Genomic DNA, 20,454 nt, shown 5'->3' on the forward strand with positions numbered 1-20,454 from the left:
TGTGGGTATGGTATTTTATAAATTTAAATAAATTTTTAATTGTGTAATCAAATGGTGTTTCCAAATTGTCTTGTCAATCTGCAGATGATGTCACAAGGCTTGTAAGAAAGCTTACATGATATAATATGTATGAATTCCAAGAATATTAGTTGAAACTTAGACAAGAAATATCCCTGTGACTTCTTTTCAAGGAAGGATCTTCACAGAGACATCTTTCCATTGAAAGCTTGCCCAAAAGTATCCCCCCAGACAAATGATACCATCGTCCAAGAGTCTGGATAAAGGGTCTCAAATGCTCCAAATGAGAAGCGAACCGATGAAATCTGTTTTCACAACTTCTAGGGTTTGGGATGAAAATTGTATGCATCTAAACCAACATGCCATATGCGGGCTAGGCCTAGAACAACCTAAAAAAATTAATAATGTATGTTTTGGATCATCCAGGGCTTGGACCTGATCGGTAATGATGTTCTCTTGAAGCCCATCAATTATCTTGTGTTCCAAGGTAGGTTATACATGGAAAAGTCTTTCCCACTAGCATTAAACCTAACAACAACCAAGTAATGGAGTAATGGGAAAACCTAGGATAGTCAGTAACTGAATAATTGCAACCGACAAATAAAAATGTAGAAAAGAGTTAATCTAACATGTAACCAAATTTCATACTATAAATATTTGTATGTTCATCAATGCCAGTTACGCACTATTATGTTCCTTTAGAGTATTCAAATCCCAAAAGTGTTATAAGATTCATTTGCATTTATTACGTTTTCACGAAATTAAAGAAATCCTGGCAAAAATTTCCCAAGCTAAAGGCTATAGTGCACTTTGGTCAAGCTATTTAGGTACTTCACCTTATATAAATACTAATTTAGGCGTCAAAGACGGTCTCTAAAGACACCCTTCGGGTCCCCTAACATGTGCTGGTTGTGCAGTCATAATATTAAGTGATATTCTATGAAGAACGGGCTATGAATTAACTGACAAATCTATAGCATTACATCCACTTCCCTTTGGAATCAATCAAATATGATCATCATTGTGTTCATTACCATACAAGAACAAACAATATTCACCAACTAAGTAGATCCACAAGGAAAAATTTATCGCAAAAATTTATCGCAAATACCATAAATTTTTAAGGATTTTCCTAATTGTACCAATTTTTGATTAATTATAAATATTATCAAATTATAGATTTGCGTAGAATAATACCAATTTCATTATAGTAGATTATTTAATGAAAAACAAAGGTAAATAAATAATTACATAATGCTCAACATTATTCATAGTACTATCTTATCAAATGTAGTATAAAATAGACTAAAAGTACTCCTATATCTCTTTAAGTTTGCTAATGAAAATTACATTATGAGAAAAAAAATGTCATTTTCGGTTAAAAAAACAAAGGAAGTACTTTGTTCAGGAGAAAAGAAAATATTTCTGAATCAAGGAGCCTGAAACAGGGGCCCATTAAATTCAAAAGAGTTGGGCCCACAAAGAATACTGTAGTCTTGTCAGTTCTCAGTGAACAATAAATAGTACTGCAGCCTGCAGAAGCCAGAGTGTATCCAACACTGACATGGTCTGATAAACTGCCTATTAGTTCAGGTACTAACTACTAAGTCCATGCAAATGCAAATGTAAATGTAATTCCATCCTAATGAACCCAGAATAAAATTATTACTCTCGATATAATTAGTATTATTATAATTATAATTGGTAATAAATGTAAAACAACATTTCCCAGTTCCCTCTGAAACATTCTTGATCTACATGTAGTAAAAGATAAGATCTTTCATTGTGCATCATGCTTTCCTGCCAACTTGTTTCCAGATTTCTTAGTCATGGTCCAGAACGCTGCATAATATCGGTTCTGCCCATATGTAACATCTGATTAGTCATACTGGAGTTTGTGCCCATTATTATGAAATGCACCCCGAAAGGAGGTGCATGCGTTGCATAAATTCCTCACTTGTTTTGGGGCAACTAATAGGTGGTGAAATATTCTGAATGTCCTGAATGAGCAAAACATAGTTGGGTTAAGGGTGCTGCCGATATTTCACCACTTGTTAGTTGCCCAAGTGTTCCGCAATTAGCCATACTCTACATACCACACTTACGGCCTGTTTGGTTATCGGTACTAATTGGTGGTAATAGGAAGATTTATAGTGTAAATTTACAAGGTATTATCAATTTATTCCCATAGTAATGAAAGTTTGATCATAAAAAAAGTTTTTTTTTTGTTCACAATTTTCCATTACCACTTAATACCACATATTTAAATAGTAATGCATTGGAATGAAATTTGTGAAGAAATGAGATTGTTCAAAGAGAATAAACATGACCATTAAACTTGTCAAGATATATTCCACTAAAAGTACACTAATATTTCATCATCATTACCACAATTTAATGAGCGTTAAGAGTATTACCTGCATCATAGACCGAAAATTTGATGTATATGTAGTTGCGATGGTGCTTTCTTTCTGTACAATTATAAACTTAGTTTAATAAGTACAAACCATGTACTTTTGCATAGAAAGCAACATATATGTAAGGTTTGTAGCTAACCTCTAAAGTAAATCCATAATGGAAAGCCACCTTCTTCACATCTTCTAAACTCAATTCAATGGACATCTCCTATTCAAGTGTCAAAACAAGGGAGATTAGCAACTTATACGCATATTTCATTTAGAGACGTGTCGAAATCTAGACAAGAATAAAGGGTCAAAGACTCACGTTTTCCCCATAAGTATCTGCAAAGTGATAAAGCAATGGTCCAAAATTTATCCACACCTATTTCGGCAGTAACTTAATTAAACATGTCGAATAAGGAAAAAAAAACACACTATACCAAATAGGAACCAGATTGAGCCTTACTCCACCATCTTTCAGGATTTTCCATATAATTTCGATGTACTCTACGATGTTATGAGCTGTATCAATGAAAAAGCATGTAACTACCGAATCCCAGGTTCCTGCACGATAGCAAACCCACATAAAGCTTCTATTAAATGACAGGATTACAGGAACCCTAAACATCAAAGGGAAATTTAAAGTTCTGACTAATGGTTTTGAACTGCACAGATCAAATAGAACATAAGTTTTTGTTGACACCTCGAAGTGACAGTGGCGATAAGCAACCTGTAATCCGACAAATTGTATTTCGTTGAAGGAAAATGTAAACTGGTGCAAGCATTATGATTATTTTTCTTCACGAGTATGTCAATTTGACAAAGAAAAGATAACATGTTAGTAATTGTATCAGATTCCACTTTCCAATGTTTCAAATTTGACTCAGTAATAACAAAGCCTTCAGAGTACAGCTCAGAGGAGCTCAAACAGGGCATTTCATTTTCATATATTTCATTGATAACTCTTCTTACTTGAACCATTCTGACCAACAGACGAAACTAGAGGGAACGATGCCTTGAAAATGATTGTCATTTGTTGGTAAAAGCCCAAATAGATGACAAGAAAAATACATAACAAAACAAGAAAAACCTAATTCCAAAGACCATGCATTACACTTTCATATTCTAGCATAGTAGCATACAACATTAATTCCCAAAGACACTACCTCAAAATGTCTATAAGATGTTAAAAAAACACTTTCATGATGGTAGATGTAGATAATCCAAGAGAGCTAATACCCAACTAAGGATCCATTTTTAGCAACTACAAAGCATAGTGTAAGCCATATATAGTTCATAAAGGTTCAGAGGCTTGCAAATGAATTCAAACTCTGCTAATTTAATATTTCTATTAATATGAATGTTGAGAACTGCATTTTCCATCCAAGCAATTGAGGATTGTTTCTCGGTATTATTATTATATAAAATTTAGGGAGAAGAAAAATCCTGAAAATGTGCTTAAACTGCTTCGTACCGCTCTCAGACCACCTAAGCTGAAGAATCGCTTACAATCAGTGACCAAAATGTGATCAGCTTTCTAGAGTGCAGTAAATAGAGGGAACTGCAAGAACTAACAGCTTATACATTTCACTATTACCGGGGTTAATAAGAAGTAATCAAGACTAATTACTCCCCTCCCTGCTGTGCAACAGGATAGAATGATAGGACATAGTATGTCACTTCAAAAGTTACGAGCAAGAGAACTCTCTCCCATTTGAAGAAACAACAGGCCACATTTGACTTTGTTATCAAAGATCTCTTAGGCAATGAGTCATATTGTGTAGAGTTCTAATGTTAAGGTTTGTGTCAGAAAGTACTTTCATGAGATTTCCATTTTCTAGCTTATGCAAAATACAATTGTAGAACATAATGGTCAAGTATTGGCAAAACGTGATCAAAAAAGTAATAAATAGTATCCTTTACCTTCTTGAGCTGGATCATTAAAGAACATAATGGTCAACAATTATTTGCAACAGAATTAGTTTTCAAAATTAATAAATAGTATCCTTTACCTTCTTGAGCTGGATCATTATATACTTCAACGAAATCCCCACCACACATGGAAAAACCTTCAGTTATTCCTGCGCTGTTTAGTCAAAAGTTAAGCTCAATATTTTAATCAACAAAAAGCTCCAACTAGAAAACAACAAAGGAAACTGTTTATGACAAAAGTAAAAGAAGAATCAGAGGATTCTCATAAATATTAGACCACATATATAGCCTTGCTGCCTTGGTACCGTATGCACACATGATTTTTTTTTTTCTTTGGTAAAGAAAATATATTAATAAAAATAGTAAGTAATTTAAGGGATAGGATGTCCCATCCAAGAAACTACTTACAAAATAACCTTAAGTTCACTTCGATAAAGATCTCCCATAGACACATCATTTGAAAATCCGAAAGCTTTCATCCATAAAGATGCTAAAAACATGATTTTCTCCCACATAATATATATTGACAAAATTGGTCTCTAAGTATACGATGATTTCGTTCTAACCATGTTGACCAAATGGTAGCCAAGAAACATGTATTCCAAAGCTTATCTACAATATTGTTAGGCGCAAAGCCATAAAATTTTATTCCCAAAAAATCACAAATATCTTGTGGAGCAATTCAAGATTCCTCTTTGATGTGGAAGAGTTTACCCCACAATCCTCTTGCATAATCAAAGTGAAGAGTTTAACCCACCCAACAATCCTCCCAAAAGAGAATCTTATCTCCCAATTGAATTTTAAATGCACACATGATATATAACATTCTTTGATCCATTAATGAATGCAGGGATTCTCATTTGGGGATAAAAGTGGTGCAATATATTAATTCAGAAATTTCAACATAAAATTTATTAAGTTATGATTCGACTACGTGAGGGAAGGCTAATAAAATTAGAATTTCAAAGAAAGCTTTTAATCATACAGAGGATAATCCTTATAGCATCATCACCCTCTCTTGTGTAATTATTAAAGGCAACAAAGCACAAGTGTATTTTTTGGTCCCAAAACAAAATAATTTAGCTTCTTAAGCAATGTAGGTTCTAACTTCTAATTAGGTTTTTTGGAATTAACTTTATTCAATGTTTTTACACGTCAGACCCTCCATTATCTCACTCAAAGTTACCGAAGCTTAGTTTGAATTTTAGACAAGGAATCATTTTTTTAGGGGGGGGGGGGGGGGGGGGAATAATAACATCATATAATTAGTTTAGTTGTACATGGTTCAGCCTGTAAGTGCAGTAAATAAAATACTACAAACCAAACATATAGTAACTAATACATAATAATATAAACATGCAAACTTAAAAGTATCTCTAGCAAATGCCATCGATAAATCTAAACGATACCTAGCAGGGAGAATGTCTGGTATAGAAACGGGACGAAGTTGGTCCTCATCTGAAAGCGAATTGCAGTTGCTATGAATCCAAGGGTATATAGTCCATTCATCAATGGATTGAGTGCTGAAAGGAAACAAGCCCATAAAAAACTGTATAAGGATACATAAACCTAGCAAATAAGTTGCAAGAGAAATTTGAAAATGAGAATGGGAACTTACTGGTTAAGAATGAAGCTAGAGCATATCATCATATAGTATGAAAATTCATTACCCTGGCATTCAAACCCTGTTCACATTTTCCTCCAAGCATATCAGTGGCTAGTTTATACATTATCATCAATTCAGAAAACTATTGAGCATTTGTATACCAAGACGTGAAATCTCCAAAGCCAATCTCCCAAGTCCAGCACCAGGAACCAAGCAGCAAGGAGGTCTATAAAACAGATATAAGAGAGAAAAAGTGAAGCCCAAAAGATAATAAGCTGATTCATGTGAACTTTAAGTAAACAAAAAAAGAAATCCACTAGCAAAGAAGGTCATTAGATAAATAAGATGTTACAATAACTTGCAACATGTCAAAGCACATGGAAAAAGCTATCAGAAAACTTTACCTCTCCTTACTGCGTTTAGGGAAACATCTCTCAAGCTCCTCAAGAATTGGCAGATAGCATTGATCACGCTCAGTTTTCCCCTGTTGCACATCAAAAGTAAGAATACCTGGGAAAGCATGTTCCTTACATGCAAAGGAGAAAAAGACAAAAATGATTAAAGAATTTACCTCGGATGCCCAATCTCTAACTATGTTCCTTATTATGCAGCGAACCTAATAATGGAAAAGCATATTCATGAGAAAAAGCTACACTAATTCAAGAGCAGACTACTATATTTAGTTTTAGTAAGAGTTTTATTTCGGGGGAAGAGTTCATTTGCAAAAACATATTTACAAATACTCCCAAAAGTACAAAAATGCATCATATTGAACACCTAAACAATCTCCATCAGCTGCAATATTTTACTCAACACTCATTTCAGAGAGACCCACAAAAAGGGATGAAACTTTTTTCGCAGCCTCTAATCTAGTCGGTGACCTGCGTCCATGATAGGGCTCATTATTGATCATGAGTTTGAGCTCCACTGTAGCAAGTTTATTTTTTCTTAAACCACCTCTGGCACAAGAAAATACAAGTCAATTTATTCTATCTTGCATAGGTGCTACCTCGATAAACCATTAAAAGGTAGTTAACTTTCATCCAAGGTTTGAAAGTTTTTTCTACGTCCCCATTCATCATATCACAACTGAATCATAACATTCACTTTAGATAGGGGAGGTAAAAATAGTATGGGAAAGAAAGATAGTCTGGTGTGTTTGGACCTATAAATTAAGATTATTGAACATCAAAATAAACCATCAATATTTGACAACCATAGCTTTGTGGACAAAAATGACCCTCAAAAAAACATATATCTATTTCCGGTCACAGGTACACTAAAAACGTATTGCATGTTGCGGATCGGGTAATTACTTCGAGAGTTGTAGATGGTGTATTATTGGTGAGTGTCATCGTCTAATTGATAACATAGTGCAAACATACGATTTTGGTCAGGATTGAAAACTTTTGCAGTTAATACGGATGGTTTCACGATCATTTAGGCTATATTTTAGTCGCGTTAAGCTCAAAAACCTTTACAGTCGCTATATGGTAATATTGATTTCTTCATATCACTGATCCTCTGGCGACAATTTCACTACTAATACTAGTGATCTTTACTCACTCGGCGAAGGCTCGTTGACTCGGTGGTGGTTGGTGTTGTGTATGATCTATTAAGTTGCACTTGAGGTCTTCTTAGGCGGGTTTGGGCGGGGGGCATGCTTATAAAATTTTTCCATAGGCTTGAATTTTCAAAAGCCCGGCCGTCATTGCGGACCTAATTGTTTGGCAGCTATCCACCCTTTTTCTTAGAGGGCGGGACGCGCAAGTAAATGGGCATGACCAATATAAAAAATTTAAAATATAAACTTAAAAATACAAACAAACATTCCACAAGAAATATAATCACTATACAAATTCAAAGTAAGTCTTAACATCAATGAAAATAATTCATCGCACTAACCAAAATACTCCAAATAAAGAAATCTTCATCGTCCATGAACAACTCAAAGATATGCCTCCTGCCCCCCGCCCCCCGAGAGTTGGTTAGAAGATTTATCGGGAAGATAAGTGGGAAATGAAATCACCAAAAACTGCAAATAAAATATTTAATGAGGGATAGGAGTGTCGATTACCTTTCCTTTACCTAATTCTTCCCAACCAAATGTTCCCTAATAAGCTAACGTCCCATTTCCTCTAATTAACTCTCCAGCCTTTTTCTTCAAGCTAATCACCGAGCAAAACTCAAATGTATTATATTTCCAAATATTCTTTTAATAGCACAAACTACTCTTATTTATGAAAACAACCCAAGTCATTATGAATTTGGAAATATGTAGTATTCCTTACCAAATAAGGAAACCTCAATCCATACTGTTAATCTACTTAATTACATGCATTCCCCAAGCAGCACACCCTCTACAAATTCATCCACCTTAGGAGACATATCTTTGACAACAAAACTTGGTGTTCCATGAGGAGAAATCATTGTCATAATTCTCTCCACGAGCCACTAGATTTTTTATTTTCCTGAAACATGAAGTTAAAAATGATGACAACTCCTGCCCTGAGTAGCCTTGTGTACTTGCTTGTTGAGGCTTTAGCTCTTATAATTAAGACTCATGTTAGGTACTTCTTAATGCAATTGATTTATTTACAAACCTTGGCATACTTGTCTATCTCTATATGTGCTTCAGAAATCATCTTAGTTCATATTTTAATATAGTATATTCTCCTGTGATGAATGCAAACATTTTGCCACATTCACTGGGATCTAAAAAGTTCAATCTTGATAAAATAAAGTAAAAACAACATACCTTGTCAACATCAATTAGTGGCACATGCAACTGCAATGATGGATCCAACCAATCGTAAGAGGATGATAATACCTGGGAATATAAGAATTTGTCATCGAGCAGCTAGTCAAAGGACAACAATCAATTTAACTTACCTAGATATTTTCATAAACAGGCCCCACAAGGCACCTTTTACTGATTAAAAGAAAAAGAAGATACAAAACGGAGACAGAGAGGGACATAATAAGCTTATCATTCAATGCAAAAACACATTTGCTACTTGCATAGTGGAGATAAAAAGCATCTCTTTTAGAAATAAGTTTTTCCATACAGACTGGTTTCAATATATGTCTGCTCAAAGCATTGAAATATCAACTTGAAATATCATGTGTTCTTCCATTTTTTTTCCATTCTTAATACTTTTTTTCTTTGCATAAGTCGAATATTAAAAATAACTCATCAACAATTTTACACTCTCCCTCTTTGATCTTTTTGAATCATAAGAACAAGAAAAATTGGGCCTTCAAAATGTAAGTTGAAAAGGAGGCAAAAAATGATTCTTGTAAAAGCAACAAGAAACAAATCACTCTTAAAGAGACCGGAATTAAGGAAAATTCGTTAATGGGATATCGAATGAAATTTAAAAGAAAAAGAGAAGAAAAAAACATAAAGCAAACGACAACATTACAACTGTCTATGCCAATCAAAAAGCCACTAATGTTAAGACTTTCCAATAAGTGTCTACAAAAAATTCAAAATCAACTTTGAAGTCAATGTTGTTAAACTAAAATTTAGCAATATAAATAAAGTACGTTTAGTCTTCTCTTCTCCTCAAAATAGAAGGACGTCAAACGTTGGTGTCATGTCATGGGCATCTAGTTCTAGCCTTCAAGGGCTTCTTTTTCAACGCATGCATGAGAATCAAAAAATATTCTTACTCATACTATTAAGGCATGCATGAGAATCAAAAATCATTGTTTCTTATACAATTAAATTTGGAAAAATAAGATCATCAAATACAATCAAATTTGGAAAAATAAGATCATAATCAAGAAAAATAACAATAGATTGTTATTTAATTTTTGTTTTATTAACAATTAAACATAGAAGAATAGCAATTATTAAGGATAATGGTGACAAATTTGAAAGTTTTAGTATAAAATGCATGTTTATAGGCTAAAATTTATATAATATTGTTTTCATAAAAATAAATAATGGTTCTTAACGTAAATGTCAAAACATCATCAAAATAAACTTCTAGCGTATATCAAGGTAACCAAGTCCAAACTAGGAAACATCATGCTATAAAACCTTTTCGATTTCGTGACCTTAATTTTCCACAAAATGTAATTGGGGGATTCACTATTCATTTTAAACTACGGTGGTATGATACTTATAGTGGTTGGTTAGATATAGTTTTGTGAAAAATGTGAAATATGGTAGACGTTGTTATTTGCTTTAATCTTATAGTTATAAACACAAAAAAGAGGGATATAAACATCGTGCAAAAATACGGTAACACCGTCACAATTGCAATCTTGGTGACAACGCAACATAGTGCAAAATTTAGGTCGCACCGCATCGCAATTCGCAACGGCCGGATTGCAAAGGTTTTCAAAATAACAAAGTTATTTTCCGCGTTGTAAATGTTTAATAAAACTGCATTTTGGGCGGCATCAAGGGATATCTCGAACTTTCGACCGATAGTTGGTGTCATGACAGCTGCACCATTCCCGTTATCGCAATCGCGACCGTTACTACACTATATGACACACTGCTACGGAACAGGAATGATGTGATTATCGTAATGCCAAATATCGATTGAAATCATGACATATCCCTTAAAACGTCCGAAAATCAATTTTTTAACACCTTTGCAACACAAGAAATATTGAATCACTTTTTGTGAAAACCTTTAAAACACACCTAATATGATGCATACTTGTTTTTGCACTACTGATATCAAACTTTTGCTACTTGTGTATTATCCACTTAAAAAAAATGAAAGATTGGTCATCCATGTTGGTGTATTTAGTGGATCTCAAAATCAAGCATACATAATGTTTAAAGCTTTAAAGAAACAAGATAAAACTATCAAACCTGCTTTCAACACATCCATTGAAAAAGAAAAAGAAGCATCGAAAACGCTTAGAAGCTTCGACTGGTTTTATAAGATGAATTTGACAAATAAATCTAGCATTTAGGGGCCATAATGAGACTATACACTCGAGAAATCTGAACAACTCTTTGAAACAATTAAATTTCTAGAAAATAATAACGATGACTTTGTTTGGATTGTTTAAGAGAAAGCACCAAAAAATTTACAAATGGTTTCCCTTGAGATTCAATAAGACATTGTCCATGCATGTTCTAAATAGCAATTGAAGGTCACTATGGAAATAATTGTAGATGAATCATTTAGGGTTTTGTCGATAAATTTTGTGATATCTCAGTGAAAGAGCAAATGAGTATTTATTATGTTAACAAGAGGCAAAGTGTCGTAAAAACGATACTAGACTAACACAAAACATCATGAATTACAAAAGAATTTAAAGCGTGAGCCATCTTACCACACCTCTCCTTAACAAACTATCCAAAATGTCAATAGTCCTCACCTTAGTTATGTCCCTTCTTATTTACATATCTCAAACAAATTACTTGAACCTTGAGTCATGTTTAATTTCTTCATAATGACCTTATCTTTCAATTTAGAACAAGCATGAATAAGGTATTATTGAATCTCAAGGGCCACCATTTGTAAATTTTTCGGTGCCTTCTTTAGAAACTTATCAATGTCATTATAATTTGCTAGAAATTTTATTAGTTCAAGAAAGCTACTTGATTTTCCGAGTGCATAGTCTTGTCATGACCTCTAAATGCTAAACATATTCAGCATAGTCATCTTATAGAATTAATCGAAGCTTCTAAGCATTTTTCGATAATCTTTAATCTTATTCTCAATGAAAATGTTTAAAGCATGTTTAATAGTTCTCTTGTTTGTTTAAAGCTTTACACATAATCTTTTCTTGATTTTCAGAACTACCAAGACTATCGACATGAGTTTCCAATATTTCGTTTTTGTTTAAAGAGGACCACACATTAGTTATAAAGCTTTATATCCTCCTTTTAAGATTCATCATATTAAAACAAATAGAAAATCGATGATATGCAACATTTTTCACAAAAAAATAACCAAAAAATCACTCTTAAGTATCATATCACTCTTCTTTAAAATGAATAGTATATCCTCCAATGACTTTTGGAGAAAAATTAACAAGAGGCTGAAAGAGTTCTTTTACAGCATAATGTCTCATAAGTTTAAACGAGTTATCCGAACGATACTCAAGTTTTTTTCCAAGTGTTGGATCCCTAGAGAGGTTACTCAAATCAACACGATTGAACTTTCAGAGTTGTGCATACATATGTGGTACACTACTAGCATCATACGAGCTGTTTGATGTAAATTAATATAAGGAAAATTTACCCAAAATGATCCAACCTTTACTCGATTTTCCTACAATAACCCCAACTATTGATTAACCATGAAGTAATTCAAACTTTGAGGAATATTTGCCTAGTGTATGCTATGATGACTGGTCAACTACTATAAAAGGTATTTTTTGAAAAAAATAAAATTAAAATAACATTAGAAAAATAAAAAAAAAGAAAAAAGAAATCAACCAGCCAACCCCCCACTGCCACCACCTTCCCCACCACAACCCCTCTCCTGCCCCTCCCCAGCTGTCGCATCCCCTCTCATGCTCCTCCCCAACCGCCATACCCCTTCCCCAAGTGACCCAAAAAGGAGGTTAATCTGACCAGAGTCCTAATATTGTTGAGATCGGTGAGACCAAGGAGATTTCAATGGTGAAATCTGGTTCCATGGAGACATCATCATTGTTGAAATTTCTGTGCTCATCCTCGGCATCTCATCAATGAAGGAGTTGCCACCCAGAGCTGATTAACTACTCTGTCGATCTGGATAATCACAATCGTTAGCCATCCTTGGTAAATTCGGGTCCATTTACGCAATGTTCGTATATTGTAATCTATCTAAGTTTGCAAAATTATTGTTGTTTTTTAAAAATTTCTGGGTGGTTTCATTTTCCCTTAGATGTGACGGTTGGGAAGGCTGTGGGAGAATGGATTCTGAATTTTCTTTTTCTTTTTTTTTTCTTTTTTAATTTTTTTATTCTATTATAGTTTTCCTTTATTTTTTGTTAATTTACCTTCAGAAAAAGGTCATGATTTGCACATTTACATTCTTGGGTAAGTGACTTAATATTTTTAGATTATGCATGATTAATCAAAAGTTGGGATTATTCTACGAAAATCAGCAAAAGGTTGGATTATTCAGGGTAATTTTTCCTTAATATAAAAGAGTATTTTGAAGACGTTGTGACATCTAGATTAACGACCATAATATATAATTATCAAAACAACATAGTATGAATTAATAGCCAACATCATGCATACTCAACTAAAAAAATTCAATTATCATTATCATTCTCAAAAATTTGATATTTCTACGACTTCAACTGTTGGGAGGTAAAACAAAGATAAATAACAACACAACTTTACTTTTTCTTGATTCTAGTCATCTTTTCATCAATCGTATAAGCAACGATGATTTTTTGATATTTACTTATAATATTTTGTTGACATTTGTGGAATTTGGATTGAATTGAATAATAATAATAATAATAAAATACCAATAAAACTAATTTAGTACTTAAAACTTACCTCAAAATTAGTCTTCTCTAAGCGATCAAACTCTTTTAATCAAAAGTGAAAGAAAGCGTTGTGAGTCGTGATTGTTTCTAATTCTCTCTGACTTTAATTAGTTTTATATAGATAAGATTTACATTTCTTCACAATTTGTGATATCTAATTTCTTATATTATTTTATTAGATAAAAAAATTAATAACAATCATACTAAACTTTTGGGTAACTTTTTAGTTTGTATTAGATTTTTATTTCTTATATTTTCATATTTTATGAAAAAAATATTAATAACAATCCCTACCTATGTTTCCCTCTGTATATACAAGCATGTTTTCTCTCCAGGATATTACAAGTACTTATTGGTTATTATGTTCATTACACCTATTTATCATTGTGCCATGAAACTAGCCAGTAGACACGAAGCAGGGCCAACATAGTATAACAATTTGCATTGTGTTGTCTAATTTTAATTTGAAACTAGATTGCGTAGATTGAAGACTTGAATGGAATACATCATAGGAAAATTCTTACAGTTGTGCATAGTTTTAGTATGAAGGACAAGATTTGGGAATGGACCAATCCTTATATATTTAAAAATGATGAGATTGCATTCGCAATAAAAAACATTGGCAGCGGGATTAGATCCTAAAAATGGTGGGTGCTTTATGAGGAAGTATTTGTAGCAATGTTGTTTAACTACATGAAAAGTAATTTAATATAATTTATGTTTTTCCTAAGAAAAGTCTGTGAGGTGATGGTAGTACAGTAACAGTAAGGAGTGCATCATTCAACCAAAATTTTTCAAAAAACACACATGCAGAAAATTTTAAAATAATTACCAGAGGTAAAATGAAAGAGAAATAGAAATAAACATGGATGACTTAGAGCCTTGCGAGATAGGCTTAACATATTGTTCAATCTTGGGTGAGAGCACACCCGTAAAAGACACCAAACTAAGTAAGTGAATACTCGAGAAGAAAAGAAATAATGAAATATATGAGTATACTTACATTGCCATTTGCATCATTTGTTCTGAATTGCCCTCTTTCTCGACCGCTATTTGCTTCAGTGTCACTACAACCTGCCTCCCCACACTTTGGTTTACATTGAAAGCCTGACGATTGTTCTCCCTGTTTTTCATCTACATGAGGTCAATTTTCCAATGAAAAATTATGCAACAGCAATAAGAAGGAAAGAAATAAAAGAAGTCACATCTTCCATTACTAATAAAGTAATTGGAGCAGGATAAGAATCCTGATTTTTGCATTTCCTCTAGCTGATCTAGACATCTCATTTTTTTGGATCACAAACTATTGGCATACTTGTACTCACCATAGTTCCCCCTGCTGAGCCGTGATGACCTTCCAAGATGATCCCATCTGGATGACCATGGTGATCATCAGGACAGCATTCCATATGCTGATCTTCACAAATACTTATATCCATACTCAGATCTAGTGGGGGATGAAAAGTCTGCATTGAATAAGTCACTGTAAATCCGCAAAATACTAATAACGCCCTAAAATAAATGTGCTGAGACAAAATGAAGCAAACGAGCAAAAGAAGATAATATGCACTTTCTTTACCTGAAGCATACTTAAAATAAAATATGTATTCGCTGATATGCACCTGCAACAATGTGATTAGATGTAATAACTGCCGCATCAAACTCTAAGAATTAGAAACTGATTGCAAGAGCAAACAAAGAAAGTTGGCAGCAGGCTAGCATGTTTCAACATGGCAAGCTACAGTGCTGAAAATTTTCAAATGAAATACTTCTTTGAATCCAAAGAATTCAATATCCCAACTAAGTAACAAGGACATTATATGTAAAAATAGAGGGTCTTCATGAGTCAAACCCCAAGTTCTAGCTACTCAAGTTTCACTCACACTCAAGCTCACCATACTGACGTACTCAGAAACCTTTTGAAATCAATTCCAATAATCATCCACATATATTCTTCTCCAAAGTCTACTAATTGCTACATCCAACAAATATCCTAAAAGATAATTATTTTTAACAACAATAATTTCTGATTAAACTCTTACTTATCACTAACAAAGGTAAAAAGCTGTGCATATCTAACTCCCCAGACCCAGCTTAGGTGGGCATCACCGTACCACTTAATGGCATTGAAATAATAGAATGTATGTATGTATGTGTATGTTTATGTGTATGTATGACCATACAGTTTCGTACGTAAACAAATGGGAATAGAGGGAGCAAAACTTTTACGATAGCTTTCCTTTTACTTACTGTTCCTTAAATCTGAACAGGAAATCAATTTGTTCAAGGATAGAATGAGCCATGTAAATCAAGTTGAGTTAAGTAAGGATATTTTGATTTGTTGTGCTTTGGAAAGCAATTACAAATGAACTTCATGATACTCAAAGCTTTAGCCTTCAATTTCTTAAAAGCTCTATGGGATGGTCAAGTATAAAGACAGATCAAAAGTAAAGCTACAGCTTTGGAATCCAAAGCAATTAAGCCAGACCAAGTCCTGGTACTTATAAATAAGATATTCACGAAATAATGAAGTTAAAATTTCCCAAGGCCACAATATGTCAGTTCACCAAAAGAAAGCCAATGGATGGTCAAAAAGGCTTCTATTTAACCACAAGATAGATGGGACGAGATTCAAAAAGGGTAGCATCTCCATGCTAAGCATGTAATATATCACTGCTACGCAAATGAAACCATACTAGAATAAGCCTAAGCCAATTAATCCTCTTGAGACTACTTCTCAATATAATTATCTCCTAGTTATACACATGTAGATGCTATATAAGGAATCAGAATCACCTTCTCAAACTTCGGTATTTCGATGGCAAATGGGATAGAAGAGACTGCAAAAGTATAGAAAGTAAATGGGATTAGAACCAAACGAAATGAAAGGCTATCACAAATTACGTAAAGTTCAATTCAAAAAAATACAACTTAAATTTTTTTTAAGTATATCGCATGTTCTTTAAGGAAATACAAGAGTTCGTAAATTTTGAAGGTCAAGAGTAGCGAAGCCATACCGGATCAGTGAACCCCTTGGTCTAAGAACATGCATGTTGCCAAACCCCCTTACTAATTTATAGACTAGGATATGCACAAGTCAGAGCTTCATAAATCCAAATGAAATAATTTCATAATTCTCAATTAGCACAATCCCCAAATGCAAGAAACAAATACGTTAAGTCTTGATCTTAAGATAAACATGCTCAATTATTATCTACAACAATTATACTGAGAAATACTAGCGTAAAAGATTGTATTGGTGTATTATAACTTGTTTGGAAATACTTCGATGGCTTTACACTATTTTTAACTTATAATCTGTTAGTATTTCTAGGTCATACACATGCATCAACTTAAAAACTGTTGTTGTTAGATACAAATACTAGCTCATAAAATAACAAATTAGATTTGATAAGAGAGTTTCTAATGAAAGATTGAATGTTAGCTCTTACGACATTAACCAATACCAAATATGACAACATTAATTAAGGCCATATATTCTAGAAAGGTATATAAGTAATGATTCGTTTGGGGAATTAATTGTGAAAGGCAAAATTATTTAAAATTGCACTACTCCAAATTATAAGAATTTGACGACCATGAAACCTTACACAGATAAGCTAATTATAAAGCTTAAGACCTAATGCAGGTTGAGAAGGTGGAAGTCAATTGAAAGTTCAGTTTGCGACTTGGTTTATTCATAACCAAACCAAACCACATTAAATTTGTTTAACATTTTCAATCCAAATCCAAACCAAACTAAAATACTTCAATTTAGTTTTTCGGTTTAAATCAAAGCAAATTTTCAACCAAAAACCAAATCTACATGCCAAACGAAATTAGAAATCCACAATATTAAGTCGAAAAAAACTGCAAAATTATAGTTAAAAAAGAGAGGTTGAAAAAATGAAACCTGAATTTTTAATTAAATTATTTTTTAAGAGTGCTTAAATAGTTTTATCAGCAAACCTACTAAAGTCTCCACATGTGAATGACGGATTGCACTACGTTTACTCAACTAGTGGTTTAACCCAATTTAGAATGTTAGCTCCTATTTTTATTCAATTTGGAATTTTGATTTTCGGTTTTTAACATGCTCAAATCTAATCTAAACCAAATTATTTCGGCGCTATATTTTCCAAACCATATTTCTTTTTCAATTTACGATTATTATCGAAATAAGTTTTATCACTAGGTGGTAGCATTTTAAAGATTTCATAAGCAGTTAAACTACTATTACTCCATGTTTAAAAATATAACAACCATGAAATCTTACATAAATAAGATAACTACGAAATACAAGAACTTAAATGAGTGGAATACCTTGTGAGCAAGTGGAAGCATTTTAAAAGATTTTTCATATCGCTTGACATCATCCTCCGACGCATCTGGATAACTGTGTAAGGAGTTTCAGCAATAAAGATAGTCCATTCAGAAGCAGTGTCATTTCAATCCGGGAGAAAAGGAGCACAAAGAAGAGAGAAGAAAGAGACAAACATCAGCCCTAAATAAATGACCCATTATTTAGGCAACAAAAAGTCAACGCCACATGCAATGGTATCTAAAACAGAAATGCATCGAAAATGGACATAAATGTATCCAATGTTATTGGGGGTGTTTGGCAATTGGCCGTTGGCGGTTGGCTTTTTTAGTTGGCTTGTTTGACCAGTTGGAATGTTAGGCTATTTTTGTTGGCTTTCAAGCTAGCTGAAAAAGCTAGTTGTTTGTGGAGTTGTTTGGTAAATTTCAGTATTGGTTGTTGGCTGTTTATTAGAGAAAAAGTGAGCCAACAAGCCAAAAGCCAACCAAAAGAGCTAGCTTTTCCATTTTGGCTTAAAAGCTAGCTTTTCACCTGCTTTAAAAGCCATTTACCAAACACTTTTTTTGGCTGTTTGACCAACCAACAAGCCAAAAGCCAAAAGCCAACCAAAAAGCTAAGCTAAAAGCCATGTACCAAAACACCCCTGTTATATTAATAGACAAAAAAACAACACATGAATGTCAAGAACACTCCAATGCCTCTGCAAGGGTTGTTATCTCATGAGAGGTATGGACAGTCAAATGTATGCAAAGGCAATCCAGTCAAATGGTGATGGATGATCCATCATTGTGTGATACATCACAGTATATAAAATTTCAAAAACATCGAGAAAGTTTAGTCACCTTGACTAAAGCGATCATAATCTAAAAGTCAGGGAAAGGATAATTGTTTACTTCATTACAAATATACGGTACACACAAACTCACTATTACGATTAATGCAATGGTTATAAGCCTCTGAACGAAAAATATAATAGTTATTATGATGCCTGTGTCTGACTACTTCCTTCATTGCTATACTGATCTAAGTTCTTATCCTATCAATGGCAAACTTCCCACTATTCCAGAAAAACAAATATTTCTTTCTGTTTTAAGCATTACCCAAAAAAGCTACTCTATCAACATTCTATAATCTGCATACAGAATTTCTTTTGTCTAAATTTATGATTTGTTTCAAATTCAATATGCTCCAAAACCCCCCACGCTGAACCAAAACAAAGCCAGAATTTTACAAAATTCATCCTGAATCAGTCATGAAATTGAACTGAACATATGATGACTAAAAATTAAAATAACATGATTCTACAAATAGACCCTTTGCAATACATGGGTCATTACTATATCTCACAATCACTTGATATAGGCATTACCATATTACAAAATTTTGCAAATTAGACAACTTCATATGGACATCCTAAAATAGTATGTATCCCTACAAAACTAGTAACATTTAAAATAGCAGTATTCTTAACCTTAACTCAGTAGTTTTACTTCATATATTGATCAATCTTCAAAAATAGCATATGTTCTTGGTTCTTATTAAAACTCTTAATTTGAAACAGTCTTCGACAAAGGGCAAGCAATTGCAGCAAAATCCAAAATGTCAAAGCACAATACCCAAAAACGGAAATCATGAATATGCACAAAGCAGTTTGGGATAAAAAAAATTTTAAAAAATAAAAAACAGTTCACTTGGAGGGGTGTTTGGTTAGGGGAAAATATTTTCCAAGAAAAATATTTTTCCCATTTTTCAGTTCTTTGGTTTGACAAGCACATAACTTTACATTTTACATACTTTGCAAACATTTTTCCATCTTGAACATTTCCCTTTCCCATAAGAGTTTTTCGTCAAACGTAACAAAAAAAATTCAACAAAAAATTATTATAATTCGCATTTTGCATTGGAAAATGTTTTGCTCCAAAGTAAACAGCCCCAAAGTAACAAACATTATCTAATTTAATGGAATTTACTTCAATAAAACAAATTAAAATTGGTAAATTGAAATATGAAGAATTAAAAATCAAAGACATACTTGAGATAAGCACTGATAATTCGTCGGAGGGATTTGACTTCCAAAGCTTCCTCAAATTTTTTCCGGCGGAGTTCTTGTTCTTCCAACTCTATTCTAGACTGATGCGACATTGTTTTTTTTTTTTCTAATTCTTTTGGGTTTGATTATTGATCTTCACTTGAGCTAAAACTTGAAAGTGAAATTGGAGATTAAGAATTTAAGAGTTAAAACTGAGAAGATTGTGTTTATGGTTGGGGGTTTTGCGGCGTCTACTAAGCGGACGTTATTCAAAATACGCAGTGCAGAGGCGGATCAATGGGTATCCGGGTAGGCACAGAACAACAGAAATAATATTTGAAAAAATATAAAGTCAAGAGTATAAGGTAGATCACATGATAAAATGATTATTATGCTCAATAGTAAATAGTAAATAGTAAATAGTAAATAGTAAAATATGTTTATTGTTTTCTACAATTCTATTTTTCTAGTTACTTCTACTTGGATTACTCAAGTCTTTGGTGCACTTAGTTACTTGTTTTATTTCAATATTAATCATTAAATGGAAGAAGTTAAAGTAATTAATTTATCTAATAAATAATTGTTATTTTTCTGCTAAAAGGTGTTAATTTTAGGTAAAAAATATTATTTAAAAAAATGATGATACTTTTAGGAGTGTTTTCCCATTATATTGCCCCAA

General features: G+C 33.0%; 1 protein-coding gene across 1 annotated transcript; it reads right to left on the reverse strand.

Moving 5' to 3' along the window:
• Nucleotides 1-1,206: 1,206 nt before the first annotated feature.
• LOC130803058 (uncharacterized) lies at nucleotides 1,207-20,108 on the reverse strand. The gene is made up of 18 exons (XM_057667219.1): nucleotides 19,779-20,108; nucleotides 17,749-17,821; nucleotides 16,222-16,265; nucleotides 15,005-15,047; nucleotides 14,751-14,891; nucleotides 14,429-14,548; nucleotides 8,714-8,785; nucleotides 6,527-6,571; nucleotides 6,360-6,439; nucleotides 6,117-6,181; nucleotides 5,968-6,034; nucleotides 5,759-5,872; nucleotides 4,430-4,503; nucleotides 2,884-2,981; nucleotides 2,743-2,799; nucleotides 2,575-2,643; nucleotides 2,436-2,489; nucleotides 1,207-1,876 (listed from the first exon to the last, which is right to left on the reverse strand). Exons 1-18 carry the CDS (start codon nucleotides 19,886-19,888, stop codon nucleotides 1,799-1,801), a joined length of 1,404 nt encoding a protein of 467 aa, XP_057523202.1. The 5' UTR covers nucleotides 19,889-20,108; the 3' UTR covers nucleotides 1,207-1,798.
• Between the last annotated feature and the right edge of the window lie 346 nt (nucleotides 20,109-20,454).

The sequence above is a fragment of the Amaranthus tricolor genome, chromosome 2, assembly GCF_026212465.1.
Source record: "Amaranthus tricolor cultivar Red isolate AtriRed21 chromosome 2, ASM2621246v1, whole genome shotgun sequence".
Taxonomy (NCBI): Eukaryota; Viridiplantae; Streptophyta; class Magnoliopsida; order Caryophyllales; family Amaranthaceae; genus Amaranthus; species Amaranthus tricolor.